This window comes from Antechinus flavipes, chromosome 3, assembly GCF_016432865.1.
Source record: "Antechinus flavipes isolate AdamAnt ecotype Samford, QLD, Australia chromosome 3, AdamAnt_v2, whole genome shotgun sequence".
Taxonomy (NCBI): domain Eukaryota; kingdom Metazoa; phylum Chordata; class Mammalia; order Dasyuromorphia; family Dasyuridae; genus Antechinus; species Antechinus flavipes.
Genome location: NC_067400.1, coordinates 316,091,642 through 316,117,969, shown reverse-complemented (window position 1 = coordinate 316,117,969; position 26,328 = coordinate 316,091,642). Strand labels below are relative to the sequence as shown.

The window sequence follows — 26,328 nt, the reverse complement described above, 5'->3', positions numbered from 1 at the left end:
TTCAATCATTGAGATGGGGCAACTGATATTTGTCACATGATTTCATTTAAATTCATCTAGAAATTTTGCCTTTTAGGGCCTAGCAGGAGACTGATCCAAAATTTCACTTCGTAGGAGGCCTTTTCAAAAGGCAGGATATTTGTCAGTTGGCCTCTCTTTGTAAAATTTGGGGTCTAGAGAACTGGAGACCAGACTCTGGGACAATTAAATCCACAGGAGCACAGCAACCTGGATGGAGTGATCTTTATCTTCTAATAACTCGAAAAGACTACTGAGTACAAAATGAGGTGATGTAAGTCAAAATACTTTATAAATTATATAGCATTGTACACAGGTAAGTTACTGTATACAGTGGGGGAAAAAAATCCCACTGGATTTTGAATCAGGAGTTCTATATTCAAATTTCCTGTCTTCTTCTTATCACTTGTATGAGCTTTGTTAAGTCGTTTAATTTCTCTGGGTTTCAATTCCTCACATGTAAATGGAGGTGTTGGGTTAGACCTCAAGGGTGTCCTCTGATACTAAATCTACACATCAGTGATCCATAGCTAACAAAGAATAATTAACATTACTTGGAATAATGCCCATCCCTTGGTGGATTGCATTCCACATAATAGGTAATGTTTGTTAAATGAATGCTATTTAAATATCTATATATTAATAGAAAAAGCACAAATTTTCAAATCATGCACTTTAAATCTCTCTCTCTCTTACTTATCTATTACAGAGTCTAATCCATTCATTCAAATTTAGAGCATTCAAATCACATGTAGCTCTTTCACATGTAATCACTGTTTTTTCGGTTTTCTCTGATTCATCTATTATAAAAAAGCATATTATAGTGATAAGTCCCAACAAAGACTGAAAAAACTATGTTTTGTATGAGATGTTGAATTATCTGTGTGCTAGCTGGCTTTGCATCTTTTGAGAGGATGCATCATCTATCATTCCCTCTGAATTCCCTGTACTCCCACATCTTTTTACTAGGTTGCAAAGGCCTAGATAGAGCTGGGAAAAGAATCTTCTACTTCAAGGCTCTTGCAGGAATATTCACAATAAAAGCACACTCTCTTTTTCACCCTTCCCTTCTTTTCTTCCTTCATTGCTCTAAATGTCATGATCCCCAGTAGACACAGGGACCTGAGCTGACTATCTACTTCCTTGTTAACTATGCTAGAGATAACAGAAAGCCATGTAGAAAGCTTCCTTGGTGATAAGTGAAGAGTTGAAAGAAATGGTCCCATTTCCAAACATTCTCTTTTATTGCTGCTCCTTTCTCCTATCTTATAGATATTTAAATATCTATATTTTAATAGAAAAAGCACAAATTTTCAAATCATGCACTTTAAATCTCTCTCTTACTTATCTATTATCTACTTTGTAATCACTGTACCTAGCTTTGTACCATAGTCCTTATCCTCACCAACCTTGTGTTTCAAAGAGAATACCATATATCAAATAGCATAATAATTAAATAATTCAATGTTATTTAAATATTTTTTGGTGGTATTCACACTTATTTGAAATTTCATATTTTGTTTTACTCATAGTTATTTTATGTATATGAGAGTAGATGTGTCTATTGGGCACACATATAGCTTATTCACTGATGTGATTCTTTTGTCAAATGGCATGGCAATTACAAATGGGGCTCTTGATGATGAAATTCTTTGTTTTACATGTCTTTGCTATCTTAATATGTACTTCTATAACCTGTAAGTAGTATAGTACCAAGATAAACTAACCAGACTCTAGAATAGCAGTTCTTCACCAGATGTTCATTAATATCATTTAAGTATTTGTTGAGATTGTGCTTTGATAGAATTGGTTTCCTTTGTAATCCTATGTGTTTTATTTTAGGCACCTAAAAATATTCTCAGAAGGGATCCATTGGCTTCATCAGATTGCCAAAAAGGTCCATCATCCAGAAAAAGTTAATAATGTTTTCAGTAAGGTCTAAGAAGTAGTTTTAAAAATTCATTGATAATTACTTTTTTTTTTCATTGATAATTAATTAGAAATGCTCAACTGTCAATAACTATCCTTTGGTCAAAGCATAGATAGATCAATTAAAGAAACTCACTTTGACTTATGGAATCCTCAGAATTAAGATTAAGTATCCTAGTGCCAGTAGCAATTGCTATGATACTATTTATATAAAAATTTAAGGATGTGATCTGGAATATTAGAAAATTGATTGCATATGTAAATCATGATCCTGAATCTGGTATTATTTTATCTTTCTCATTCCAAGTAAAAATGTCTAAGAGATAAAACACTTCCACAGTTGAATATTCATCTAAAAATAAAAACACATCTGTATTATTATAACAATATTGCTTATAAGATGCTTCATTAAAGAAAGTATAAATATAACTAGAGATGCCATATAAGTAAGATTCAGGGAATTTAAAACAGCTAGTAAACAGAGAGTAACCTGTAATAAATTGTTATTAATCCTTAATTAACCCTTGAGTTTTAACTTATTTTTTCTTATTTCCTAAGGTCAGGGGTCTTCCCAGGTTGTTCTTTTCAGGGAGATGAGATCGCAGCATCATGAATATATCTGCTTTAACTTATTCCCCCAGCTCCCTTCTCCAACTGCTCCAGCATGCTTAAAAGGTTCCCACAGGTAGGATTTTTATCTAGTAACTTATCTTATCAAAGTAAGGCACCAACCTCATGAGGCCTCAAACTTTCTTTATGGCAGATAGAACAGATCAGGGTCAGATTTGAGTCACTTTCATTCTTTATAGCTAAAATTACACTAAAAATTCTAACAGAACAAACATGACACCCAGCTGCCAGTGACCAGATGCTTTTTCACCAATTAGGATTAAGTTAGTTTCACTCCCAAAACAACTGATAGCAGTAGCCTTATCTCATAATTTTTTAATCTCTCCACTATGGTGAAAATTAATTTACATATAATTACTTAAAGTCACCCATTAAATAGACTACTAACTTTTAGCTCTCCCAAGCCTTTTCTTAAAAGTGCTTTGCTTCCTCCCTCCCCGCCCCCCCAATCAATCTTCTAAACATATTTGAAAATAATTTAACATTACATATTACAAAGTTTGACATAGTAAGTTCCTCAATGGAATACATTGAAAAAATCCTAAAATAAAAGCATAGTCAACTGAAAACACTAAAGATTCTTGTGGTGGTTACCCTTATCCTTGGAACAGTCTTATGTGAAGTTTTGAAAGAGTTCTTAGAATTTAAATTTATTTAATTTAAAAATGTGGATATTCCCAACCTAGTATCTTCTCAGATTTTCAGCTCAGAATAATTAATTTCATTTTCAAGAATTTCAGTGTATTCCCTTCCCTGTTCAAAGTCTACAAGAAAGGTATTTAAGCTTAGGAAAACATTCTGGAAAACCAGCTAGACTATTTTGAGATTTGAACTATTTTGAGATTCCCTGCATCTTGAGTTGAAATGAGAAGCAATTGCTAAAACAGCCTCAAGCCTTCTTCCCTTCATCCCATAAATACTTTTCTTGGCAATATTTTCCTTAAAGAGTAGTCATTTCTAGGCAATAATAGCATTTCACATTTACATGGCATTTACAGTTTATAAAAGGATTTCATTATAGCAAGCCTATAAAATATATAATACAGATATTATTCTCATCTTATAAATGATAAAACTAAATCTGAAGGTTCCTACTGCTCAGTATATTCCCCAAGGAAGACAAAGATAGAAAGGTCCTGTATACCCAAAATATTTGTAGCAGTATTTTTTCTTTTAGTAACAAAGAACTGGTAGCAATCCTCCATTGACAGGGAATGGTTAAATAAATTATGGTATGTGAATATAATGGACTATTTCTATTCTACAAAAAAATAATGAATATAAAAAAATAACAGAGAAGCATTAAGAAGACTTCTGCAAACTGATGTGGTATAAACAATGACTGCCTCAGTGAGGGACCTTGCCCTGAGGGACAGTTTTATCCTTGTTATCTGGGTGAGGTCAGCTCAATCCTGAAACCCATTGAATTCAATTCAAATTCCAGCTCAAGTTGAAACCAAGTTAGGAGACAACTTGGGACTCCACCCATGAGCTCCCATCAGCGAAAGCTCCCATTATAAAAGAGCCAAACTAAACCCTCTCTTTGCAGAGGTTCCAAACATGCCATGCTTGGGATGCCAAGGGCCTCTGTCCACTGGAATACTCTTTCCAGTGCCATCCTCTCTTTACCCTCACCTATTTCCCTAACCAGACTTTGCCTCTCCGTCAGGATTTCTAACCTTATTTCCAATCCCCATAATAAACCTCTTTTATCAATCTAGGGTTTCAGGTCTGTAAATTCTTTTACAGAGAACCTCCGCACCACCAGAAGAGAGTCTCCAAAACTCCCTACATTGCACCAAATCCCATGGGGCTGCAGGGGAGCCAAATCTCTCCATTTGGTTCCCTGAACCCCAAACCTGCCACTAGACCTTATCATTTAACTCCCTGACCACCAGAAACCCTAATTTCATTTTGGTTCCCTAAATCTAAACCTCATCAAATGGAAAGAACAACAATATTAGCAACACCAAAAAGAAAGTGAATGCTGTAATTGTAAAGGCCAAGCTTACAATTCCTTCTCTCCTTCCCTTGCCCCAAATAAAAAGATGAGAAAACCTCCTTTCTTTCCTTCAAAGAGAAGGAATGGAATGTTGTGTACACTGAGAGTTGGTTAATGACTGGTATCTGGGCTTACACTTTTAAAAAATTATTTGTCCTCCCTACCTTCTACACACATATAAAGGATTTCTGAGTAAAGAAGGGATAGGGACATATGTGGAAATGAAGGTGATATTTTAAAATGACATCAACAGAATTTTTAATAAAAAAAATTTGCCCAAGGTGACATAGCTGATAAATGGCAAAGTGGAGACTTAAATTCATTTCTAGTGACCTTTGCACTAAATATGCTGCCTTTCAGTGTACAAGCCTGTTGTTCCCATGTTTTCTGTTTTGGTTTTCTCCTTTTATTTCCTTACCTATAACTGATTATTTCTCTTTATCCCCAACTATGGAGATTTCTCTTTGGCATCACGTAAAGGAGATAATAATCTTAAAGTAAGTCAGAATCAGTGAAATGACATTTTGTTGTGCCACAGTTCCCTTTTATTGCCCTGACTCAGTTTCCCTAATTGTTCTGCCTTAAGTTTTCCTAAATTGTTCTGCCTCTTTCCCCAATTGTTCTGCATTAATCCCTCTGGTTTACAATCCCTCTCCTGATCATTAGGACTGATGTAACTTAGGGCTAGTTACTCTAAGGTTATAAACTGTAAATTTGTAAACTCAAGATAAGGGGGAGTTTAGACTTTCTGGCTCCTAACTCTTCCTAAGTCATCAAGAATTTATGGTCCTATTCTCAACCTATCAGAACCTGATTGATGGTCCCTGCTTGAAGATTCTCACTCACCAGAGTTTGGACTGCATACCTCACCTTTGTTTAACTACCTAAGCTTGGAGCTAGGTGTATATATGTATATATATATGTCATTGAGAACTCACATTCACTGCTAGATGCTTTAAAACATCAGCCCTGAGAGTATCCTGTCTCAGTTTCTCAGGCATTACAATCTTTGAGACTCTTCTGAGAGCATCAACAAGAAGTATACACTTATTTATCCTCAATAGTCTTCTTTGGATTCCTATTGACACTATAACCTTTTATGCTTAATTCTGTTGTTAACATTAGAGGATTGCTATTTACTTCTTACTTTGTCTTAGGGTAGATTCTGTAGTAAGGACTGGTAAGATTATGGTAAAAGAGAGGAAATAGAGCATAGTGAACTCCTGCCTAGCATCTGTCCCACCACATACCTATTATGAACCCCTCCAAGATATCTTGAGATTTATTGGCTAGATTTCTTCCTTAAAGACCATGTCTTAAACCAGAACCAATCTGATTCTAATTGGTCACCAACAGGTCCTAGGCTAAGCCCCATTTGCTCATTGTTTGGGTACTGATTGACTCAGACTGAATGTAAATAGCAATCCTTTTCTTTGGCCAGAAACCTTGAGGGTCTCCCCCTCCCAGATTCATTCATTCATTTCCTTATTTAGATTTTTTTAGACTAGGTGAAAGAGGAGATTCTTTGCCTCAATTGCTACCTAGCCTTAATCACTGAATGGATGTGGCCTTTGTCAAACTGAGACCTTTTAAAGATCTTAGTTTAAAAAAGCCATCTCCAGTCATCTTGATCTACACCTGGCCTCTGGACACGGAGGGTTCTGGAGGGGAAAGTGAGAGAGGTGGCTTTGCATAGCCCTCCCTCACTTAAATTCAATTCACTTGCTTGTCATGGCATCACCTCCTTGGTCACCTTTGAGAATGAAAGACAAACAATAACCTCTGTAGTCAGATGCCTTGTTCTTTCAGCCCTGAATTACTGCTCTGATCTGGATGAACAAAATCTGATTTTCCTATGAAATATAGGTAAATTTTATTCCAGATATTTTAATATAAAAAGCTACCATTATTTGGATAGAAATTGTTGAGAATTTGTTCTTCCACAGAGTCATTACCATAATCTTTCATCAAGGCACAGAAGGAACCTAGGTTTCTTAAAGATTATGCCAAAATACAGACATTGGCAGATTCTATTGTTAATGGAAATACTTTGATCACTTTTCTACTAACAGATTGTGTGTGTTTTCCAAGGACCAGGCAACTTAAAAATTTTTGCCGATTTTCCCTCCATACAAAATTTTACGAGGACAATCCATACATAAAAGAATAGTATCCCTGCAGAGCATATGAGGAATGATAAGCAGAGGCTTTTGCAAATGATATTTTATCATTGATTATATTTTTACAATCACAAAATTTGTTGAAAAAATTGGGAGAATACAAAAATCTCACTGTACACAGCATGATTATCAAAAGAACAAAACAAAACCCAAAATATTTGATTCGATTATGCAAACCACGTAAGATTCCTTGAAATAACAATGGCAATGATAATTTTACTAATTGATCTTACAATTATTATTAGCAAGTAAAGCACAAAAGAGGGAGATGTACGAGCAGTAAATGTGTTTGCTGGGGGAACAGAAGATATAGAAGGAGAATTCCATTTGGCTTGTGAGATCCTCTAATTGTTGCTGTTTGTGGATGATATTATGTTGATTACATTAGATTCTCCCAAATGAGCTCGACAGGGCTAAAAAGAGTTTTTTCTAACTATTCACACAGGAAAAAAAAATCAATGAAGAATTTCTATTGTCCAAACTATGATATACAGTTGGATAGACAACCCATTCTAGTTCATCTTGGATAGATATTGTACAGAGAGGATAAACTGTGTCAAGAACTGGTCAGAATTTGAAGATCTAGCCAGGTTGCTTTTGGGAAATCATTCAATTTTTTTTAATAATCTTGAACTTTACAGTGAAACAAAGGATCTTCATTTTAGAAACAATATTCTTCCACTAATGTTGCAAGTCATGGAAGAACTAGACATATCATATAAATGGCAACGAATCAAATTTGGTGGACATGAGTAAACTGTAATTTATTAACAACAAAGAAAGTCACAAAAGAATTGAACTCAAGGGCACCATTAGAGAAATATATGATCTAAAAAAAGGACTGAGCTGGTCATGTAGTTAGCATTGGTATCTATATAATTTTGAAACATATGAAGAAAGGTTTCCTACCCAAAATCCCTATAGAAGAGTTGTGGGAATATCTAGATAAGAGTTGCAAAACAAGAGTTTTGAATTATACAGATCCATCAAAACATCCTCTTAACTGTTAATAGTTTTTAAATGTTAAAATACTCTCTGAAGGCAACTATGAAAATACATTATATTGTTCAGTGAGTCAGAAAAGAAAAAAAAACCTCATCTGAGAAAAGAGGTAGTATCTAGGGAATAGAAGTGAATGGGCTAGTCTTTATGATTTATCCTTAGCTGCAATCAGAACTAACTTGGAACCAAGGGAGTCCAGTTCTAACTGCTATGCAGTGAGAAAAAGAAGAGCATTCATTTTGCTGCAGTGGGAATAAATGGATTACTTAGATAGCAAATTATAATCCTAAACACAAGTTTAGGGGAACTACAGCATTATTATTTTATATGAGGTAGTTAAGATCTATTGTACTAAATCTCAAATAGTGGTTAGGACACTGGACCTGGAATCAAGAAAATCTGTTTCCAAATCTCATCTCAAATATGTACTAGCTATGTTACCCTGGGTAAATAAGTTATCCTCTCCCATGCCTCAGTTTCCCTATCTATAAAAGAATTGGTCGGGGATAGAGAGTATCTATATCCAAAGATACCTGAAGTTCCTTCTCACTATAAATGTATGACCCTATGTTTATATTTCAGAAGGATTATGGATTAAATCATTTTTGTTGACTCTCCTAACAACTATTTAAAATATTGGGTTAATGAGAAAATAGTTTGAGCTCCAAATGATCAATTTACATATAACCTTTCATTTTTGAATTAAGAACTGATTGTCTTGTGAATTTCTAGATTAGTTATTGTCACACTCAAACTTAAATACAAAGATACTTTCTAATCTTTAACACTCTAATTTGGGAATTAGCCACCAATTAGGGATAAATGACATGCCTTTCAATTACTGTGAAAAATTAGAGGACTATAACATATTACAGAGACAACTAGAATGTCAATTCTTTGAATTCCACCACCCATTTCCTTTATGTCCTTTATGCCCCACACTAGAGTACTTAGGTATATACAATTAAACTCTTAGATATTAACAATAAATATTGATAATTAGTGCTGATTCTGTGGGAAAACTATTTCTAAACTTCATTATTACCCGCAATACTTTCTAAATGTTCCTATCTTATAATAAAAGAGTTTGGGTTTTTCAATATAACATACATTTATTCAAACTGATCAACATAACAGTAATTTTTCTGAATAATAGGAAACTGCTTACCTCATCATAATAAACTCTCAGTTCTGCTCTTTTTGATTTCAAGTCCCAGAGCACCACAGTTCCATTTTCATAACCTATTAAGAGCTGAAAAATATCAGGAGAAACTTATTTTTGAACTCAGCTTATTTTAAAAGTCTTTTAAAGATTTCATAATGTTGTAAAAACACATACAAAATTATAAATAATCTTGCTAGAATTTCAAATTCAAATTTCAAATAAAACCTTTTTTAAAATTTCCAATATTTCAATTAGTATTTGATAAAATAAAATTTTGGTTAGAATGGTTTTCAATGGATAACTTCTTGAAGTTCATGTAATAAAATTTAAATCTTCATTTAGTAGCTATGTACTACATATTATATTTTATATAATGAGCCAAATCAGTTATTTTAAAGGAAGAGACAAAAGCAAAATATGTACATAGTACCTCCTGTAAAGAAACTTAGAGCTGAGAAGAAAAAAAATTATTGCTATATAAAAAAACTAAATAAGAATACAAAATTCAGTGTCATATGTTTTGATCACGTGCTGCAATAAAATATCTTCAGTAAAAGACGTCAATAAATTTATCATGGGAGAATTGAAGAAATTCTCAAGAAGGTAAAGGTTTCAAGTGTATCTTGAAGTTAGCACTCAGAAAGCTATCTAGAACAAGGAAGGGTTATTCTAATGGGGAAAAGGAGTTGGTGTGAACAAAAGCAAAGCTACCAAGGTAAGCAAGACATATTTAAAAAAAAACCAAACATTAATCAGCCTACCTGGAATAGGACAAGAAGCAAAAAAAGAATTTAGAAAGGGAAGATGGAGTTTAAACATTATATAAAAGAGTTCAGAATTCTAGCAGATGAAGAACTTTTACTAGTTGTGAAACAGTGGGCAAGTCTTTTAATTTTTGTTCATCCATTTTTTGGATCTACACATTGTATCTACACATCCCCTTTTATAAAACTTAAAGTGCTATATAAAGTAAATTATATGCATTATTAGTGAAGATTTTGGTTAAAGATCTATGACCAAAATGTATTAGAAATATTAATCTGACAGAGATATGAAAAATTCCTTGAAGTGAGAAGATACCATTGATATGATGTCCAAAAGAATTATTACAATAGTTTATGCAGTACTTATGAGAACCTGGTTTAGGACAATGTAGTTGGTCTAGGGCAGAAATAAATGTAATAGAACAATTTAATCAATAAGATTTAATGATGATTTGAATATGGAAGACAGAAATGGGGAGAAAGCCAAAAATAACTTCAAAGTTTTGAACTTAAATGACTAAGATGATAAATACACAACTGACAAAAATAAAAATAAAGGAGTAAGAAAGCTTATAGAACAAAAAATGGGAGAGTAAAAAATCAGTTTTAGGACATAGTTTGAGATGGTGTTAGGATAGTCAAATAGAAATATCCAACAAATGGATGGAATTAGAGTTAAATAAAAAGGACAAAGGTAAATGACTGTGAACTTGAGAGTCATCTACTCATAACTGATTATTGAAGCCATATGAAGGGGTGAGATGTGCAAATATAAAGAGAAAAAAAATGGAGAATCATAGAAAGAAACTTCCTTAAGTTATTACTAAATTAGGAAGTTTCAAAAAAGAAAAAATAACAGTTCTGTAGACAAAGTTCTTTGATTTTAACCTCTTTCCTTCTATTGCTTATCTTTTGAATATTTCACCATCAATGTTTCATATTCTCCCAAACTGGCAAGTTAAAGAACCAGATAAATAGTGAGGATTAAATTAATTGTAGGGTAAGTGTGTAGTCTGTAATTCAGGACATGAAACTGACTAATTCTGGAAATGCAGATATATACCAACTTAGAAATATTTATAAATAATATAAACTGAATAACTAAAATGTACTATTTATAAAGATAAAGTGATACTTTAAGATTTTGACAATAGCTGAAAGGAATGAATTCATTCCTTTAAGTCTCAATTAAAATCTTACCTTCCATAGGAAGTCTTCTCTAATCCTTCTTAATTCCAATAATTTTCTTCTTTTAATTATTTCTTAAAAATCCCATATGTAGTTTGCTTTATATAAGTTTGTTTGCATATTGTTTCCCCCATTAATCTCTTTAAGAGCAAGGCAGTCTTTTGCCTGGTTTTATATTCCCAGTGCTTAGCACAGTGTTTGACATAATCACATAATAGGTGATTAATAAATATTGACTGTTTGACTGGTTGACAGTTAACATGTCTAAAACTGTCATCCACTAAAGGTACCCTTCCTTTAAATTTTCCCTATTTCTAAGGGCATCACTATTTTTACAGTCACCCAAGTTCATAAACTTGATTCTCCTCTCTTCCTTTCTCCTTTATTCAATCAGTTGTCAAGAGCAAGCTGATTTTATCTATAACCCATCCTTTAAATACATCCCCTTATTCCCATTCTCACTACCATAGTCTTAACTTAAGCTCATATTCCCATTCAACTGAATTACTTCCTTGCTTCCATTTCTCTTTTTTTCCTAATCTTATCTCCTTCCAGATGCCAAAATAATTATTATAAGGCATACATATCAAACAAATTCTGTTCAAAAACTATGAAGAGCTCCATTATCTTTAAAATAAATATAAATGATCAGTTCAACAATTAAGGTTCTTCACAACTTATTTGAACTTTATTTTACTTGCACTTCTCTTTTACATGTACACTATCTGTTTCAAAGAGACTAAACTACTGGCTTTCCCCAAATCTTGACCGTAAATTCTTCTATCTCCATTATTGAGAAGAATATCTTTAATTCAATACAATTCAAGAAACATTTACTAGGTGCCTACTACATGCAAGGCACGAATCTGGAGATAAAAAGACAAAACCACCACCACAACCATCACCCAATTTGATTTCTGTCCTCAAAGAGCTGACATGTCCTATTATAATGAAAATGTAAGAGTAAATATGAGATTTTAGGAAATATTAGGGAGATCAGAAAAGGCTCTTTGTAGAATGTGGTGCAAGAGTTGAGTTTTAAATGAAGGTAGAATTTCTAAGAAGTGGAAGAGAGGAAATAATGTAATCCAAGCATTGGGAGAAACATTAAAGGCTGTGTGCAAAAACATTGAAATGGAAAGTGGAATGCTAAATTTTGGGACCATTTGCGCTAACAAAGAGTGTGTGGCACGGAATAAATGAAATAACTATTGTAAATTAGGCTAAACCCAGATTGTTCAGTGTTTTAAATACTAAGATGAGTTTCTATGCCCAAATGTGAGGCTATGTTGCATAGTTGATAGAGCACTGAGCTTAGATTCAAGAGGATCTGGGTTTAAATTTTGTGTCAGACTCTTAATAGCTGTGGGAGCCTGAGGAAATTAAGTACTTTCAACCTTTGTTTCTTCAACTGGAAAAAGAGAATAATAAAAATGCCTGTCTCATTAGGTGAGATCCAGATGCAATAATATACATAAAGTGTTTTATAAAACTTAAAGCTCTATATAAATGTCAACAGATGTTACTTTATCTGAGAGACAACAGGGAACTACTGAAGATACTATGAGAAGAAAAATGACATATGCTCTAGCAACATTATTTTGGAAACTACATGGATGAGGGATATGAGAAAAAAAGAAGTTTGGAACAAGAAAAACTATGTGGAAAACCATGCTTTTATAAATAAAATGTCTCCACCCTCCTCATTTCAGCCACACCTACTGAGGTGCCAATCACTCTGTTAAACCTTCTCAGGTAGCCATAAACTGAAGTGATTTCTCTCCCCTCAGGTTTTCGACAAGCAATTGTTTGAATGTTTTCATGCCTCTTAGTCTACCTTATCACCTCATTATAAAGTGGAGAGCAACAAATTAATTATTTTTTAATCATTGAATCTTCATGAATATTAAGGATTTATTTATTAAGTCACTATTATATGACCAACACTGTGCAGTAAACACTTAATAGATACTTGCTAAACTTGCCAGAATTGAAGTATTTTCCCCAAACCTGAGAATGATGTATCCCTGCTACTACTATCAGATTCTTCACTAATTCTGTAGAGAACTGATTACTTTTCAGCCTGGGCTTCTACCAAGAGCCCACCACCAGATAACCATAGGAACACTCTAACTACTATTGGGATCTTCCAACTACTTAAAAATTTGATGTTGATGATGATGAATTCAAGAATTGTGAACAGCAAAAGAATATTTCAGAACAAAAAAGGAGGATAGTATGTAAAACCATGAGCTTCTGTTATGGTTTATCTTTTTTTGTATATTATTTCAATGTTTTATTGATCTTTTTTATCTTCATCACTATCCACTAACTTATCTATCCCATTTCCCCAATAACTCACGAAATGCTTTCTTTGTACTGTTAGGAAAGATAGGAAAGATAGGTTAACATAATGATTATTTTAATTTAGCTTTAGAAGTCTAAAGATTTTCATGGGCTTGTTTTACATCGTGCTATATTTTATTAATTTCATTTGAATTTCTAGCATTTCTTAAGTAAACTATTACATATGATTTTGTTTTTTCTTTACCTGTGAGGACTCTCTCAATTTCTCAGGGAGCATGGTTGGTTATCATAATGATCTGTATTCTGAAGTCTTTCAATGTTGGTTGTCTTTTTATTGTTCTAAAATGTTTCTGTAATTTGGGTCCTCTTCCTCTTTTTAAAATTTTATTGGGGATAGGCCTAGTAAAAGTATTTCTGGATCAAATATATAACTATAGTTAAATGACTTAGGGAGCATAGTTTCAAGAGGATTTCCAGAATGGATGGACTGATTCACAGCTCCATAAACAATCCATTAAATATGCCTATTTTAACAATAATAATAGCTAAAATGCATGTTATATTTACTATGTGCTAGACACTATATTAAGTACCTTTATGATTATTATCTCATTTGAGCCTAACAACAACCCTGGAAATAAGAGACTATTATTATCTTCATTTTAAAGATGAAGAAAATAGGGCAAACAGAGATTAAATGATTTACCCAGAATCATACTGTCAATAAGTATCTGATGATGCATTTGAACTTAGGTCTTACTAACTTTAGGTCCAACATTCTATACACTATGCCATCTAGCTGCTCCCTAGATGAGCCCAAGTCCTCCAGCATTTGCCATTTTCCCCTTTTGTCAACTGAGCTGATCTGATGAGTGTAATGTATAACCATGAAGTTTCTCTAATTTGCATTTCTCTAATTTTTAGTAATTTTGACCTTGTTAAGAATATAACTGCTTATATCTTAGATTGTGTCTTTCTTTGAGAATTATCTGCTCAAATTTGGAACTAAGCTCAAAAAGTTATCAATACCCTTTGATCCAGCCGTTTTACTACTGGGTTTATATCCCAAAGAGATCTTAAAGAAGGGAAAGGGACCTGCATGTGCAAGAATCTTTGTGACAGCTCTCTTTATAGTGGCCAGAAACTGGAAACTGAGTGGATGCCCATCAATTGGAGAATGGCTGAATAAATTGTGGTATACGAATATTATGGAATATTATTGTTCTGTAAGAAATGACCAGCAGGATGATTTCAGAAAGTCCTGGAGAGACTTACATGAACTGATGCTGAGTGAAATGAGCAGGACCAGAAGATCATTATACACTTCAACAACAAAACTATATGATGACCAATTCTGAGGGGCGTGGCCCTCTTCAACAATGAAATGAAACAAATCAGTTCCAATAGAGCAGTAATGAATTGAACCAGCTATACCCATTCATCTCCCCACTACATAGAAATCCCAATCCCTCTATTTTTGTCCGCCTGCATTTTTGATTTCCTTTACAGGCTAATTGTACACTATTTCAAAGTCTGATTCTTTTTGTACAGCAAAATAACAGTATGGACATGTAAATATATATTATATTTAATTTATAATTTAACATATTTAACATGTATTGGTCAGCCTACCATCTGGGGGAGAGGATGAGGGGAGGGAAAGGAAAGGTTGGAACAAAAGGTTTTGCAGTTGTCAATGCTGAAAAATTACCCATGCATGTATCTTGTGAATGAAAAGCTCTAATAAAATAAATAAATAAATAGTTAAATAAATTAATAAATAAAAAAAATAAAGTCAATCAAGGATTATTAGGGCAGTGTGTTAACAGTGCAAGGCATAGAAATGGGAGATAGAATATTTATTGTAAAATAAGTGACAAATAGAAATTAGGCTAGTGTGGTTGGCTCTATACATAGAGAATAGAGAAGGAAATAAAATGTCCTTGTGATACTGCTTAAATTAACTGAAAAAAGTAAAATATTATATTTATTGACATATAACCACCTATGCAACATTTTTGTATTTTAAAAAAATCTATCTATAACTGTATTTTTTTAATACAGAAACCACTTGTTCTATATTACTTCATATAGAATTCATAATTAGGGACATGTGTGCTTTAATTCTTCATCATGAAACCTGTCAATATTTTTGTTTTATCCCATAATAAAATGGTAAGAAAGAGAGTTGTTAGATATATTCAGACTTGCTCTTTAGTATAATCTTTAGTGATGGATGGATTGAAGTTGGAAGAGAATAGCAGATTGGAGGGAATATTTCATCTTTTGTACTTATATGTTGAGTGCTTAATCCTGTGCTAGTTAATAGTAAATTAGCTAATAGCTAGCTAATAATAAATACTAGTTAGTTTTCAGTAATCTGCACCAGACCACACAAGAGTTGATAAATATTGAGTAAGAGCTGTAACTATATAAGTAGATAGAAAACCATTAAGTGTAAAAGATATTGAGAATTATATGACAAAACTTGTAAACTATTAAGTCTGAGTGAGAATGAGAAATTAGCATACCACTGAGTTTATTTTTTTAATAGTATTTATTTTTTCAAATATATTCAAAGATAGCTTCAACATTCTTTTTTTATTATAGCATTTTATTGGCAGAACATATGCATGGGTAGTTTTTACATTGTCACTTGCACTCACTTCTATTTCGGCTTTTCCTTTCTCTCCCTCTACCCCCTCTCTTAGATGGCAGGCAGTCTCATACATGTTTAATATTCACTTTTGTAAAACCTTGGGATAACACTGAATTTATGAATTTGGGTAACTGGAAGGATTGTACTCATTAAAATCAGAGGGACATGGAAAAAACAAACAAAAAAAAGAGAATTACCTGTTCATATACTTTGAACATTTGTCAATTAGGAAATGTCTGTTATTCTTATAAACCTGAATCAATTATTTATATATCTTAAAAATCATACCTTTTTTAAAAAGTGAAACTTGCTGCAAAGATTCCCTTCTTTAATTATTTCCCTTCTAATTTTATCTGTATTGACTTTATTTATTCAAAACCTCTTAAATTTGGGTAAGTAAAAATTTCCACATTATCTTGTATATTCCTTTCATTCTTGTTTATTCATGGATTCTTCCTCTATCCCTGGGTCTGAAAAATTTATTTTCCTCTTGTTCCTTTAATTTATTTATTATGTAAGCTTAAAAAAAGCCTAAGTCTTGTATCCATTTGTAGCTAATTCTAGCATACTGTATAAGGTGTGGTTGACCTACTCAAGTCTTATATCATTTAGGGATCATTTAAGTCTAAATCTTTTCTTCAAATTCATCTTGTTGATTATTCCATTTATTGTACTGTAGTCAATAAAAGATTGTTTAACATTTCTGGTTTTCTGCATTTGTTTGCCAGTTATTTTTTACTCCTTAAACATGCTCAATTTTGGAAGGGTACCATTCAAAGGTAAGTAATAATTATATTTCTTATGATTTCCATTTAGTAATCACTAGGGTCTATGATTACTAACTTTCATAAAATTCTATTAGATGCTGGTCTTTTTTTCTTCCTTATTTATTTCCTAATGTTTCCTCTTTTCCTCTCTAGAAACAAACAAAACAGACCAATTTTACCACCCCTAAACCCAGATGCATTTATTTACCCTCCAAAAAGTAGCAAGATAAAACTATTGAAAAGAAAGTTTCTAAGAGGAAGCCAAGAAAGTAGAGTACAGATAACAATTCAGCTGAAATCTCCCAACACACTCCTATGAGTAGCAGAACCAATGAAATTTAAAGTAAAAGTTTTTCTAGTACAAGACAACTTAAGAATTTGTCCATGTAGAAAATGTCTGTCACAACATGGGGATATATAATGCCAATAAAATTGACTTAATAGTTAAAAAAAAAAGTGCAAAAATTCACTGATGAAAAGAAGAACTTTATAAAAAGAAGAGTTGACCAAATGGAAAAAGAGGTACAAAAGCTCACTGATGAACATAATTCCTTAAAATTTAGATTTGAGCAAGTGGAAGCTAAGGACTTCATTAGACATCAGGAAGCAATAAAACAAAGTCAAATGAATAAAAACATAGAATAAATGTGAAATATCTCATCAAAAACAAGTGATCTGAAAATTTGATCAAGGAGAGAGAATATAAGAATTATATGACTACCTAAAAGCCATGATCAAAATAAGAGCCATCATACTTCAAGAAATTAAAAAGGAAAACTATAAGCATAACTGACCAGATAGATTAAAACCCCCCAACGAAAATCATATGATTATCTCAATAGTGTTATTATTACTATGTATAATGTTCTTTTGTTGCTGCTCACTTCACACAGCATCAGTTTATATAAGTCCAAGTTTTTCTGAAACCTGTCTGTTCATAATTTCTTAGAGAGCAGTAATATTCCATTACATTCATTATCACAACTAATTCAACCATTCCCCAAATGAAGGCCATCCCCTCCATTTCCAATTTCCTGCCACCACAAAAAGAGTCGTTACAAACATTTTTTACTTATGGGTCCTTTCTTTTATGATCTCTTTTGACACTGACTCAGTAGTGGCACTGTTGGAGTATGCACAGTTTTATAGTTCTTTGGACATAGTCCCAAATCAAAGCATATTTTTTCACTTTTTTTTCTTGCTGTTTTTTTGGAAGCATGCCAGATATGGAAATATATTTTGCATGTTTTCACATTTATAACTGATATCACATTTCTTATCTTCTCTTTTTTTTTTAAACTTTTTGTTGACAGAACCCATGCCAGGGTAATTTTTTAAGCATTATCCCTTGCACTCACTTCTGTTCCGATTTTTCTCCTCCCTCCCTCTACCCCCTCCCCCAGATGGCAAGCAGTCCTTTATATGTTAAATAGGTTACAGTATATCCTAGATATAATCTATGTGTACAGAACCGAACAGTTCTCTTGTTGCACAGGGAGAATTGGATTCAGAAGGTATAAATAACCCGAGAAGAAAAACAGAAATGCAAGCAGTTTATATTCATTTCCCAGTGTTCTTTCTTTGAGTGTAGCTGCTTCTGTCCATCATCGATCAATTGAAATTGAATTATCTCTCTTTATCGAAGAGATCCACTTCCATCAGAATACATGCTCAAACAGTATCATTGTTGAGGTATATAATGATCTCCTGGTTCTGCTCATTTCACTTAGCATCAGTTCATGTAAGTTTCTCCAGTCCTCTCTGTATTCACCCTGCTGGTCGTTTCTTATAGAACAATAATATTCCATAACATTCATATACCACAATTTACTCAACCTTTCTCCAGTTGATGGGCATCCATTCATTTTCCAGCTTCTAGCCACTACAAACAGGGCTGCCACAAACATTTTGGCACATACAGATCCCTTTCCCTTCTTTAGTATCTCTTTGGGGTATAAGCCCAGTAGAAACACTGCTGGATCAAAGGGTATGCACAGTTTGATAACTTTTTGAGCATAATTCCAAATTGCTCTCCAGAATGGCTGGATCCGTTCACAGTTCTACCAACAATGTATCAGTGTCCCAGTTTTCTCACATCCCCTCCAATATTCATCATTACCTTTCCCTGTCATTCTAGCCAGTCTGACAGGTGTGGTATCTCAGAGTTGTCTTAATTTGCATTTCTCTGATTAATAGTGATTTGGAGCATATTTTAATATGGCTATAAATAATTTCAATTTCTTTGTCTGAGAATTGTCTGTTCATATCCTTTGACCATTTATCAATTGGAGAATGGCTTGATTTCTTATAAATTACAGTCAGTTCTCTATATATTTTAGAAATGAGGCCTTTATCAGAACCTTTGACTGTAAAAATGTTTTCCCAGTTTATTGTTCCCTTCTAATCTTGTCTGCATTTGTTTTGTTTGTACAAAAACTTTTCAATTTGATATAATCAAAATTTTCTGTTTTGTGGTCAGTAGTGATCTCTAGTTCTTTGGTCATAAATTCCTTCCTCTTCCACAGGTCTGAGAGGTAAACTATCCTATGCTCTTCCAATTTATTTATAATCTCATTCTTTATGCCTAGGTCATGAACCCATTTTGACCTTATCTTGGTGTACAGTGTTAAGTGTGGGTCAATGCCTAGTTTCTGCCACACTAATTTCCAATTTTCCCAGCAATTTTTGTCAAATACTGCATTCTTATCCCCAAAATTGGGGTCTTTGCGTTTGTCAAACACTATATTATTAAAGTTATTGGCTGTTTTGTCCTTTGAACCTAATCTATTCCATTTATCAACTAGTCTACATTTCTTGTCTTCTCAATGGATGGGGAAGGATCAGCAGGAAAAATAGGATCAGTTCTAAAAAATTTTTAAAGTATATTTTTTAAATTAAGAAAGAAAAAAGATCCTAAAACTTTACCACAACAATTATTTTATAGTTGCCCATATGAATTGCTTATTTACAGATTATTTATCTAGATTTACTTATCAACCTCAGAACTATAAACTATAAATATCTGTATTTCTATTTCCAAAAGGATTTATCTCTACATTTAAATTTTTAGTAGATATCATAATTATGCTTGTCTGACAAAAGTATGAGATAATTATATTCTTGTATTTATTGCTAAGATGTGGGGGAATATTGGACATGTGAATTCATTAATAGAGGAAACTCCCAGATGAGGAAACTTCTTTTATCAATATAGGCTAGTATCTTCTCTGCATTTTAAGTCTAAGAGTTGCCTTAAACAAAAATTATTATATATACTATTCACTATATATATCATATATATGTGTATACATACACACACACACACACACACACACACACACACATATATATATATATATATATATAAAGATGAGGCTATTTTGGACCAAATTGTATTAGACAAAAAAGCTTAAGAGTCCATTTAAAAAGTGCTACAATATAACTAGAGCACAGCAATTTCCAAGGTACATTCCTGGACATCAGCTGCTTTATCTAGTCAGTTGTCAACTCTAGTCAATTTTAACTCCATTATAAATTCTCTCTACCAGCACATCTCCTTTTGCCTATTGCAATATCATTATAAATGCCTGTTCTGCCTCAGTTTCTCTCCCTTCAGTTCTCATGTGAGATTAATTATTTCCAGAAGCACTAGTCTATCCATGTTATTAGCTTAGTCAAGAAGCTTTGGGAGTTCCCTATTTGGGATTTACATAAAATTATATTTGACATATGTAAATATAAATTTCCCTGTTAAGAATATAAAACCTTTCAATATTGAATTCCATTTTTCTTATCAGGAATTTTATGATTTTCCTCTTTATATACTCTATTTTTCAGCCAAAATAGGCCACACAGCATTTTTGCCTCTCATTTTTGTTTCTTTGTCTTTCTCTCTCATACCAGGAATGTTCTCTTTCCTTATTTCCATTCAATCCCTAGCTCTCTTCAAGACTTAACTCAGAGAAATATTCCTGAATGTTGTCCTGCCATTTTATCCATTTGCCACATAGATATCCCAAGTATTTATAGTTACCTTGTGCCAGGCATTGTGCTAATATGTTTTGATAATGTAAAAAAAAGGAAATAAATGCACAGTCCCTATTCTGAAGGACCTCACATTCTAAAGAGGAAGAAAACATGCAAAAATTTATTTATGTACAAGAAACATTAGTGTAAGTGGGATGTAATCTCAGAAGGAAGATTTGAATTTGCAGTTATGAAGGACTGGAAAGTAAGAATCAAGAAAGATTTCTTGAAGAAAGTAGAATTTTAAGTGAGTCTTGAAGGAAGCCAGGAAAGTAAAGAAGTGAAAGTGAAAAAAGAGAACATTCTAGGCACAGGGATAGTCAGTATAAAGGCAGAGAATTGGAAAACTGAATAATGTGTAAAGAACAGCAAGAAGGCTAATATTCCTAGAATATACATAGAAGAGATTAAAATTTAAGAAGATGGGAAAAATAGAAAAAGATCAGATTTTAAAACTTTTAAAACCTTTTGTTCCAATTTTTCCCCTCCTTTCCCCCATCCCCTCCCCCACATGGCAGGTTGACCAATACATGTTAAATATGTTAAAGTATACATTAAATATAATATAAATATACATGTCCAAACAGTTATTTTGCTGTACAAAAAGAATCAGACTTTGAAATAGTGTACTATTTAGCTTGTGAAGGAAATCAAAAATGTAAGCAGACAAAAATAGAGGGATTGGGAATTCTATGTAGTAGTTCATAGTCATCTCCCAGAGTTCTTTTGCTGGATATAGCTGGTTCAATTTATTACTGCTCTATTGGAACTGATTTGTTTCATCTCATTTTTGAAGAGGGCCATAACCATCAAAATTGGTCATCATATAGTTTTGTTGTTGAAGTATATAATGATCTTCTGGACCTGCTCATTTCACTCAGCATCAGTTCATGTAAGTCTCTCCAATCCTCTCTGTATTCATCCTGCTGGTCATTTCTTACAGAACAATAATATTCCATAACATTAATATACCACAGTTTATTCAGCCATTCTCCAATTGATGGGCATCCATTCAGTTTCTACTGAAACTTCTAGCGACTACAAAGAGGGCTGCCACAAACATTCTTGCACATACAGGCCCCTTTCCCTTCTTTAAGATTTCTTTGGGATATAAGCCCAGTAGAAATACTGCTGGATCAAAGGGTATGCACAGTTTGATAACTTTTTGAGCAGAGTTCCAAATTGCTCTCCAGAATGGCTGGATGTGTTCACAATTCCACCAACAATATATTAGTGTCCCTGTTTTCCCAAATCCCTTCCAACATTCCACATTATCTTTCCCTGTCATTCTAGCCAATTTGACAGGTGTGTAGTGGTATCTCAGAGTTGTCTTAATTTGTAATGCCAACTTCTTTAGTTATTTTTGTATCATTCCAAGAATAATTTTCTAAGTATTAGTTTGAGTAAAAATGTGGCAAATGACATCGCTAAGGAATTCATAGCCAGGAATTACTCTGCATGATGACCATACCTGATATATTCACACATGTAAATGTATTTGCCCAGTTGGTTTTTTTTTTTTTTTTTTTGGTTTTTTGTTTGTTTTGCAGTGGTCTTTGTGCCCTGTAAACACTGAGAAATTGGACTTCTTTTGTGAACTTCTTTATCTTTATGAAATGTGTGGGTGTGTGGAGGGAATGGAAGGTTGATAATGAAAGGCAGCTTTGAAACAAATTGTGGTACCAGAGGGCAGGGCCTAGAGTGTTAATCTGCCATATGCTAGCCAATGTTTAAATTCTCATTTGAGTTTTACAATTCTTAGTCCTATTTACCATTCAAGTGAGTAATCTAGAAGAGAAACAGAATATATCACATAGGAAAGCTAATGACTCCCCAACTTTACCAACTTTTATTAATTTTTAATTAGAGAATTTTCTCAGATCATTACACCTTTAATGGCCCTCTTGTCAAACAAACAAACAAAATAACAAAATTTACCTCTGTGCACTGACCTAAACTATACAATGTTTGAACAAGTCAGATAATTATTTGCAGTTTCTTGGGAACTTAGGGTCCGTTAAATACAACCTAGAGTGGGACTATTTAACATGAATCAGTTGTATACTTCCAAAGAGCTTCTTCAACTCCAATTAATGCTTTTATATCAGTATGTTTGAGAACTCAAACCAACATAAATAAATTGGCATAATAGGCAAAAAAAGTAGAGATTTTTTTTTTTTTTTTGCCAGTAAACACTTGATTTCACTGGCAAATACAGACATAAACATTCATAGACAAAACCAGTTGGAAATGGTAAACCATAGAATCTCATATGGGAACATGGCAGAAGATTATGAGCAATATCATCATTAAACAATGACCTGGATTGAATGAAGAATAAGGTTTATAGAATTCTTGGCTAGACAGTCTATTATCCTAGATTATTCTGAAGATATTTAAGGATAAAACTGGTTTACAAGAAAACATGGATAAAAATTGCACAGAAGGTGTAGATACTTTGTAGAAAATATTTATATTTATGAGAGCACAGATCTGTCATATTTATATCAAAAGCATCAAAGTAATAGATACATTTTAAAATGCGATATTCCTACCTTACATTTTAAAGATGATAAAACTGGGACAGAAAGAAGTTAAATTATTTGCTCAGGTTCAATATAGCTATACATTTCTTAGAATTATTTAGAATTGTTTTATTATCTTATTTAAATTTGTATCTGTCTATATACATATACAATAAATTGTTAGATTTGTTTTTGTTTCATTTTTACTCATTTTCCCATTCTCTTTTATTTAGGAAATTAAATCCATTCACATTTATATTTACAAATAGTAAATCTATAGATAGGATTTTCTTCTATTAAATTTCTGTATTTATTTATCCCCTTTTATATTTTCCCTTTATCTATCCTCTTTCTTCACTCTCTCCCGATCACCTCTACCCTTCTCTACTGCTCAGATAAGATTGTGGTACTCAGTGCTGATTCTTCCCAGGTCTACTTTATCTATTCTTTCATTTTCAGTTACATTAATTTGTAACTCTTTTCTTCTTCTAGGATACTTTAGAATCTAATCTCCCACTTGTGGATTTTGTATTTACATGATCCTTAGTCTCATATTAACTGAGGCTTCTGGTGAACATAAACTTAGTTCTCTTATCTCACTGGATCACAGAGCTAATAGTACAATTAAGTCTTTTCTCAATACATCCTTTAGCAGTCTTACTCTATTTTTGTGCATGAAGAATTTTCTGAGGAAATTCCTTTTCTTTATTTATAAAAAAGGAAATAAGTCAAATGGGAAAATGAAATACTCAGGAATTCGAATTGGCAGACTTAGTCCTTGTTTTGCTTTTCTCATCATCATCTGCTGCTATAGATTTGAAAACATTTCCCGCCTTTGCTTCTGTCTCTTTGTTCATCAGTCTGCTAGTTGTGCTTTCCAAGGGTCAATTTACTTCTCTTCCTAATGGGAAGTAGTCCCCAAAAACATAAATATTCTTTGTAATCTCTATTCAACTTAAGTTTTCTATCCTAATTCCAACAGAGTTCACTGCAAGTCCAACTCCCATTTCAGGGGGATTACTCAATAATATGTTTGCAGGACGTTGCTCTTTGACTTTTCTTTGTGACCTAAGCCTCAAAGTTCTATCTCTTGGGAAGGTGTTGACTGAGAAAAAGTTGTTGCATCAAATATCTTATGATATGATATTCAAGCCACATAGGGAACTAATAGAGATTTATAAGAATAAGTCTCAAATGGATAAATTATCAAGAGATATTATAAAAATTCATTCAAAAAGTTATAAACTATTAACATGTATGTGAAACATTGTTTCAAATAATTAATAAGAGAAATAAAATAAAAATAGCTCTAATTTTTTCCTTACACCAAGCAGATTGGGAAATATAAGTTTCTCCAACATTGGAGAAACTGTGAAGAGATAGATGTGCTAGTTGTTATGGGTCAGGATCCTGATGGAATTAGGAGGGATAGATTCTCCCCAGTCTTTCATATATTCACAACACTGGCCCAAACTTTTGTGAGCAAGGAACAAATTATGCAAATGAGACAATTGGGCTTAACTTTATCCAATGTGAATTAAGAATCTGAAGAGCCTTGGAAATAGCAATTCTCCTGTCCAACCCCCAATTCAAATAACATGCTTGCAGCCTATCACCTAAAACCGTCACTGAGGAGAGAAATAATTTTGGAAAGGGGGCTTCACTAACATCACCAACAATTGCTGATCTACTGCCACCAACATACAGACATACACAAGGACTCTCATGTGGCAGCATCCCCAAGCTCCCAGATCTTTGGTCCTGCTTTCAGCTCAGCTATCACAGAGAGAAGTGGCTGAGAAGTCAGCAATCTCCACTGACTGCTACCCATGGGGTAGGCAAGCCAACCTAGCTGAAGTATCAAAGAACTCTGAAAGATAATAGGCAGCACATGCCAGGCAAGACAAACCAATCTTAACCACTTTCTCCTCTTAGATATTGATGGAGCCACACAGTGGACCCAAAAGGCTTGGGAAGAGCAATGCTTCCATTACAGTGACTCAAGTTATTATCCTGGGAAGTGAATCCTATGGATGTGCATCCTGGCAACAGCCATAGTAACTGACAATCCAGAAAATAAAATTCTTATCACTAAAGTCCTTGACACTGTCAAGTGGGTTGAGCAGAAATCTATATGATTTTATCAGTGGAAATGATGTTAAAAGAGATATTGCCACATGGTTGGCAGCTGCACTGTAAGGACAACTGGACCTTTCATCTAACTTGACATGAAAATAACCTATGTTGCTTCTCCCATTAGAATGTGAGCTCCTTTAGAGCAGTGACTGTCCCAGTGCTCAGCACAATGCTTTGTACAGAGCAAGTGCTTGATAAATACTTTTTTTACATTCATGTATTCATTCATTTAACTGTTGGGCTTTGGAATATTTATTTATTTATTATTTTATTTATACATTATTCCTGAACTGATATTCTGAGGGGATGGATTATGGTCTAACAAGATCTTAGATCCTACAAAGTAAAAATATTTTGAACTAGCAGCTTTCTACTCCATTTTCTCTGGCATCAGTAATCTAGAGATTTAGCCTCCAACATAAATACCTTTTAAATAAATAAATAAATCTGAACTTTTTGTATTCAAGAATGTCAACCCAAAATCCTTTTGCTCAATTCCAGTCTAGAGTTTGAGCTGAGAAATGAACTAGCATTTTTTTCCCCTTCCTGCTGTTTAGGAAGGTTAGATCAGGGCTGAATGGGGGATTCTAAGTTGGAAAGGCCTGCACTGAGGTACACTGATATCATCAATTTGCATAATTTACTGCTACCATTTTGTTTAACGCCTTTTTCACATGCATGTTTTTGTAAATGACTTTGAATTAGACACACAATTGGGAATGTAATGAATAGAGGAGCCATAGGAGAGGAGAAAAATAAATGAGCTGTGAGAGTTGATTGGATGATACAAACATAACCTTTAGAATGACATGAGAAAAGTAATACCACTTATGAAAGAGTGAGGCCAAGTGGTATCAGTAGCTGCTCTGAGAACCCAAGAGAGAGAAAAAAGGAGTCTGGCAGACAAAACAAAATTGTCCTCTGGAGCTTAATGACATGTAATCACATACACCTTCACAAAAATCCTATCTGTGACCATTTGTTCCAAAGGCTTTATTTGGAGCTAACAATATTTTAAATGGCCTGAAAA

The 26,328-nt window shown here is 33.3% G+C and overlaps 1 protein-coding gene across 1 annotated transcript in view; it reads right to left on the bottom strand.

The window, feature by feature from the left end:
- Positions 1–26,328, bottom strand: part of STXBP5L (syntaxin binding protein 5L) — a 430,479-nt gene that overhangs the window by 199,223 nt on the left and 204,928 nt on the right. The window contains exon 7 of the mRNA XM_051990611.1: positions 8,930–9,013. Within this exon, the coding sequence (XP_051846571.1) occupies positions 8,930–9,013 (84 nt within the window). The remainder of the gene's footprint in view (positions 1–8,929; positions 9,014–26,328) is intronic.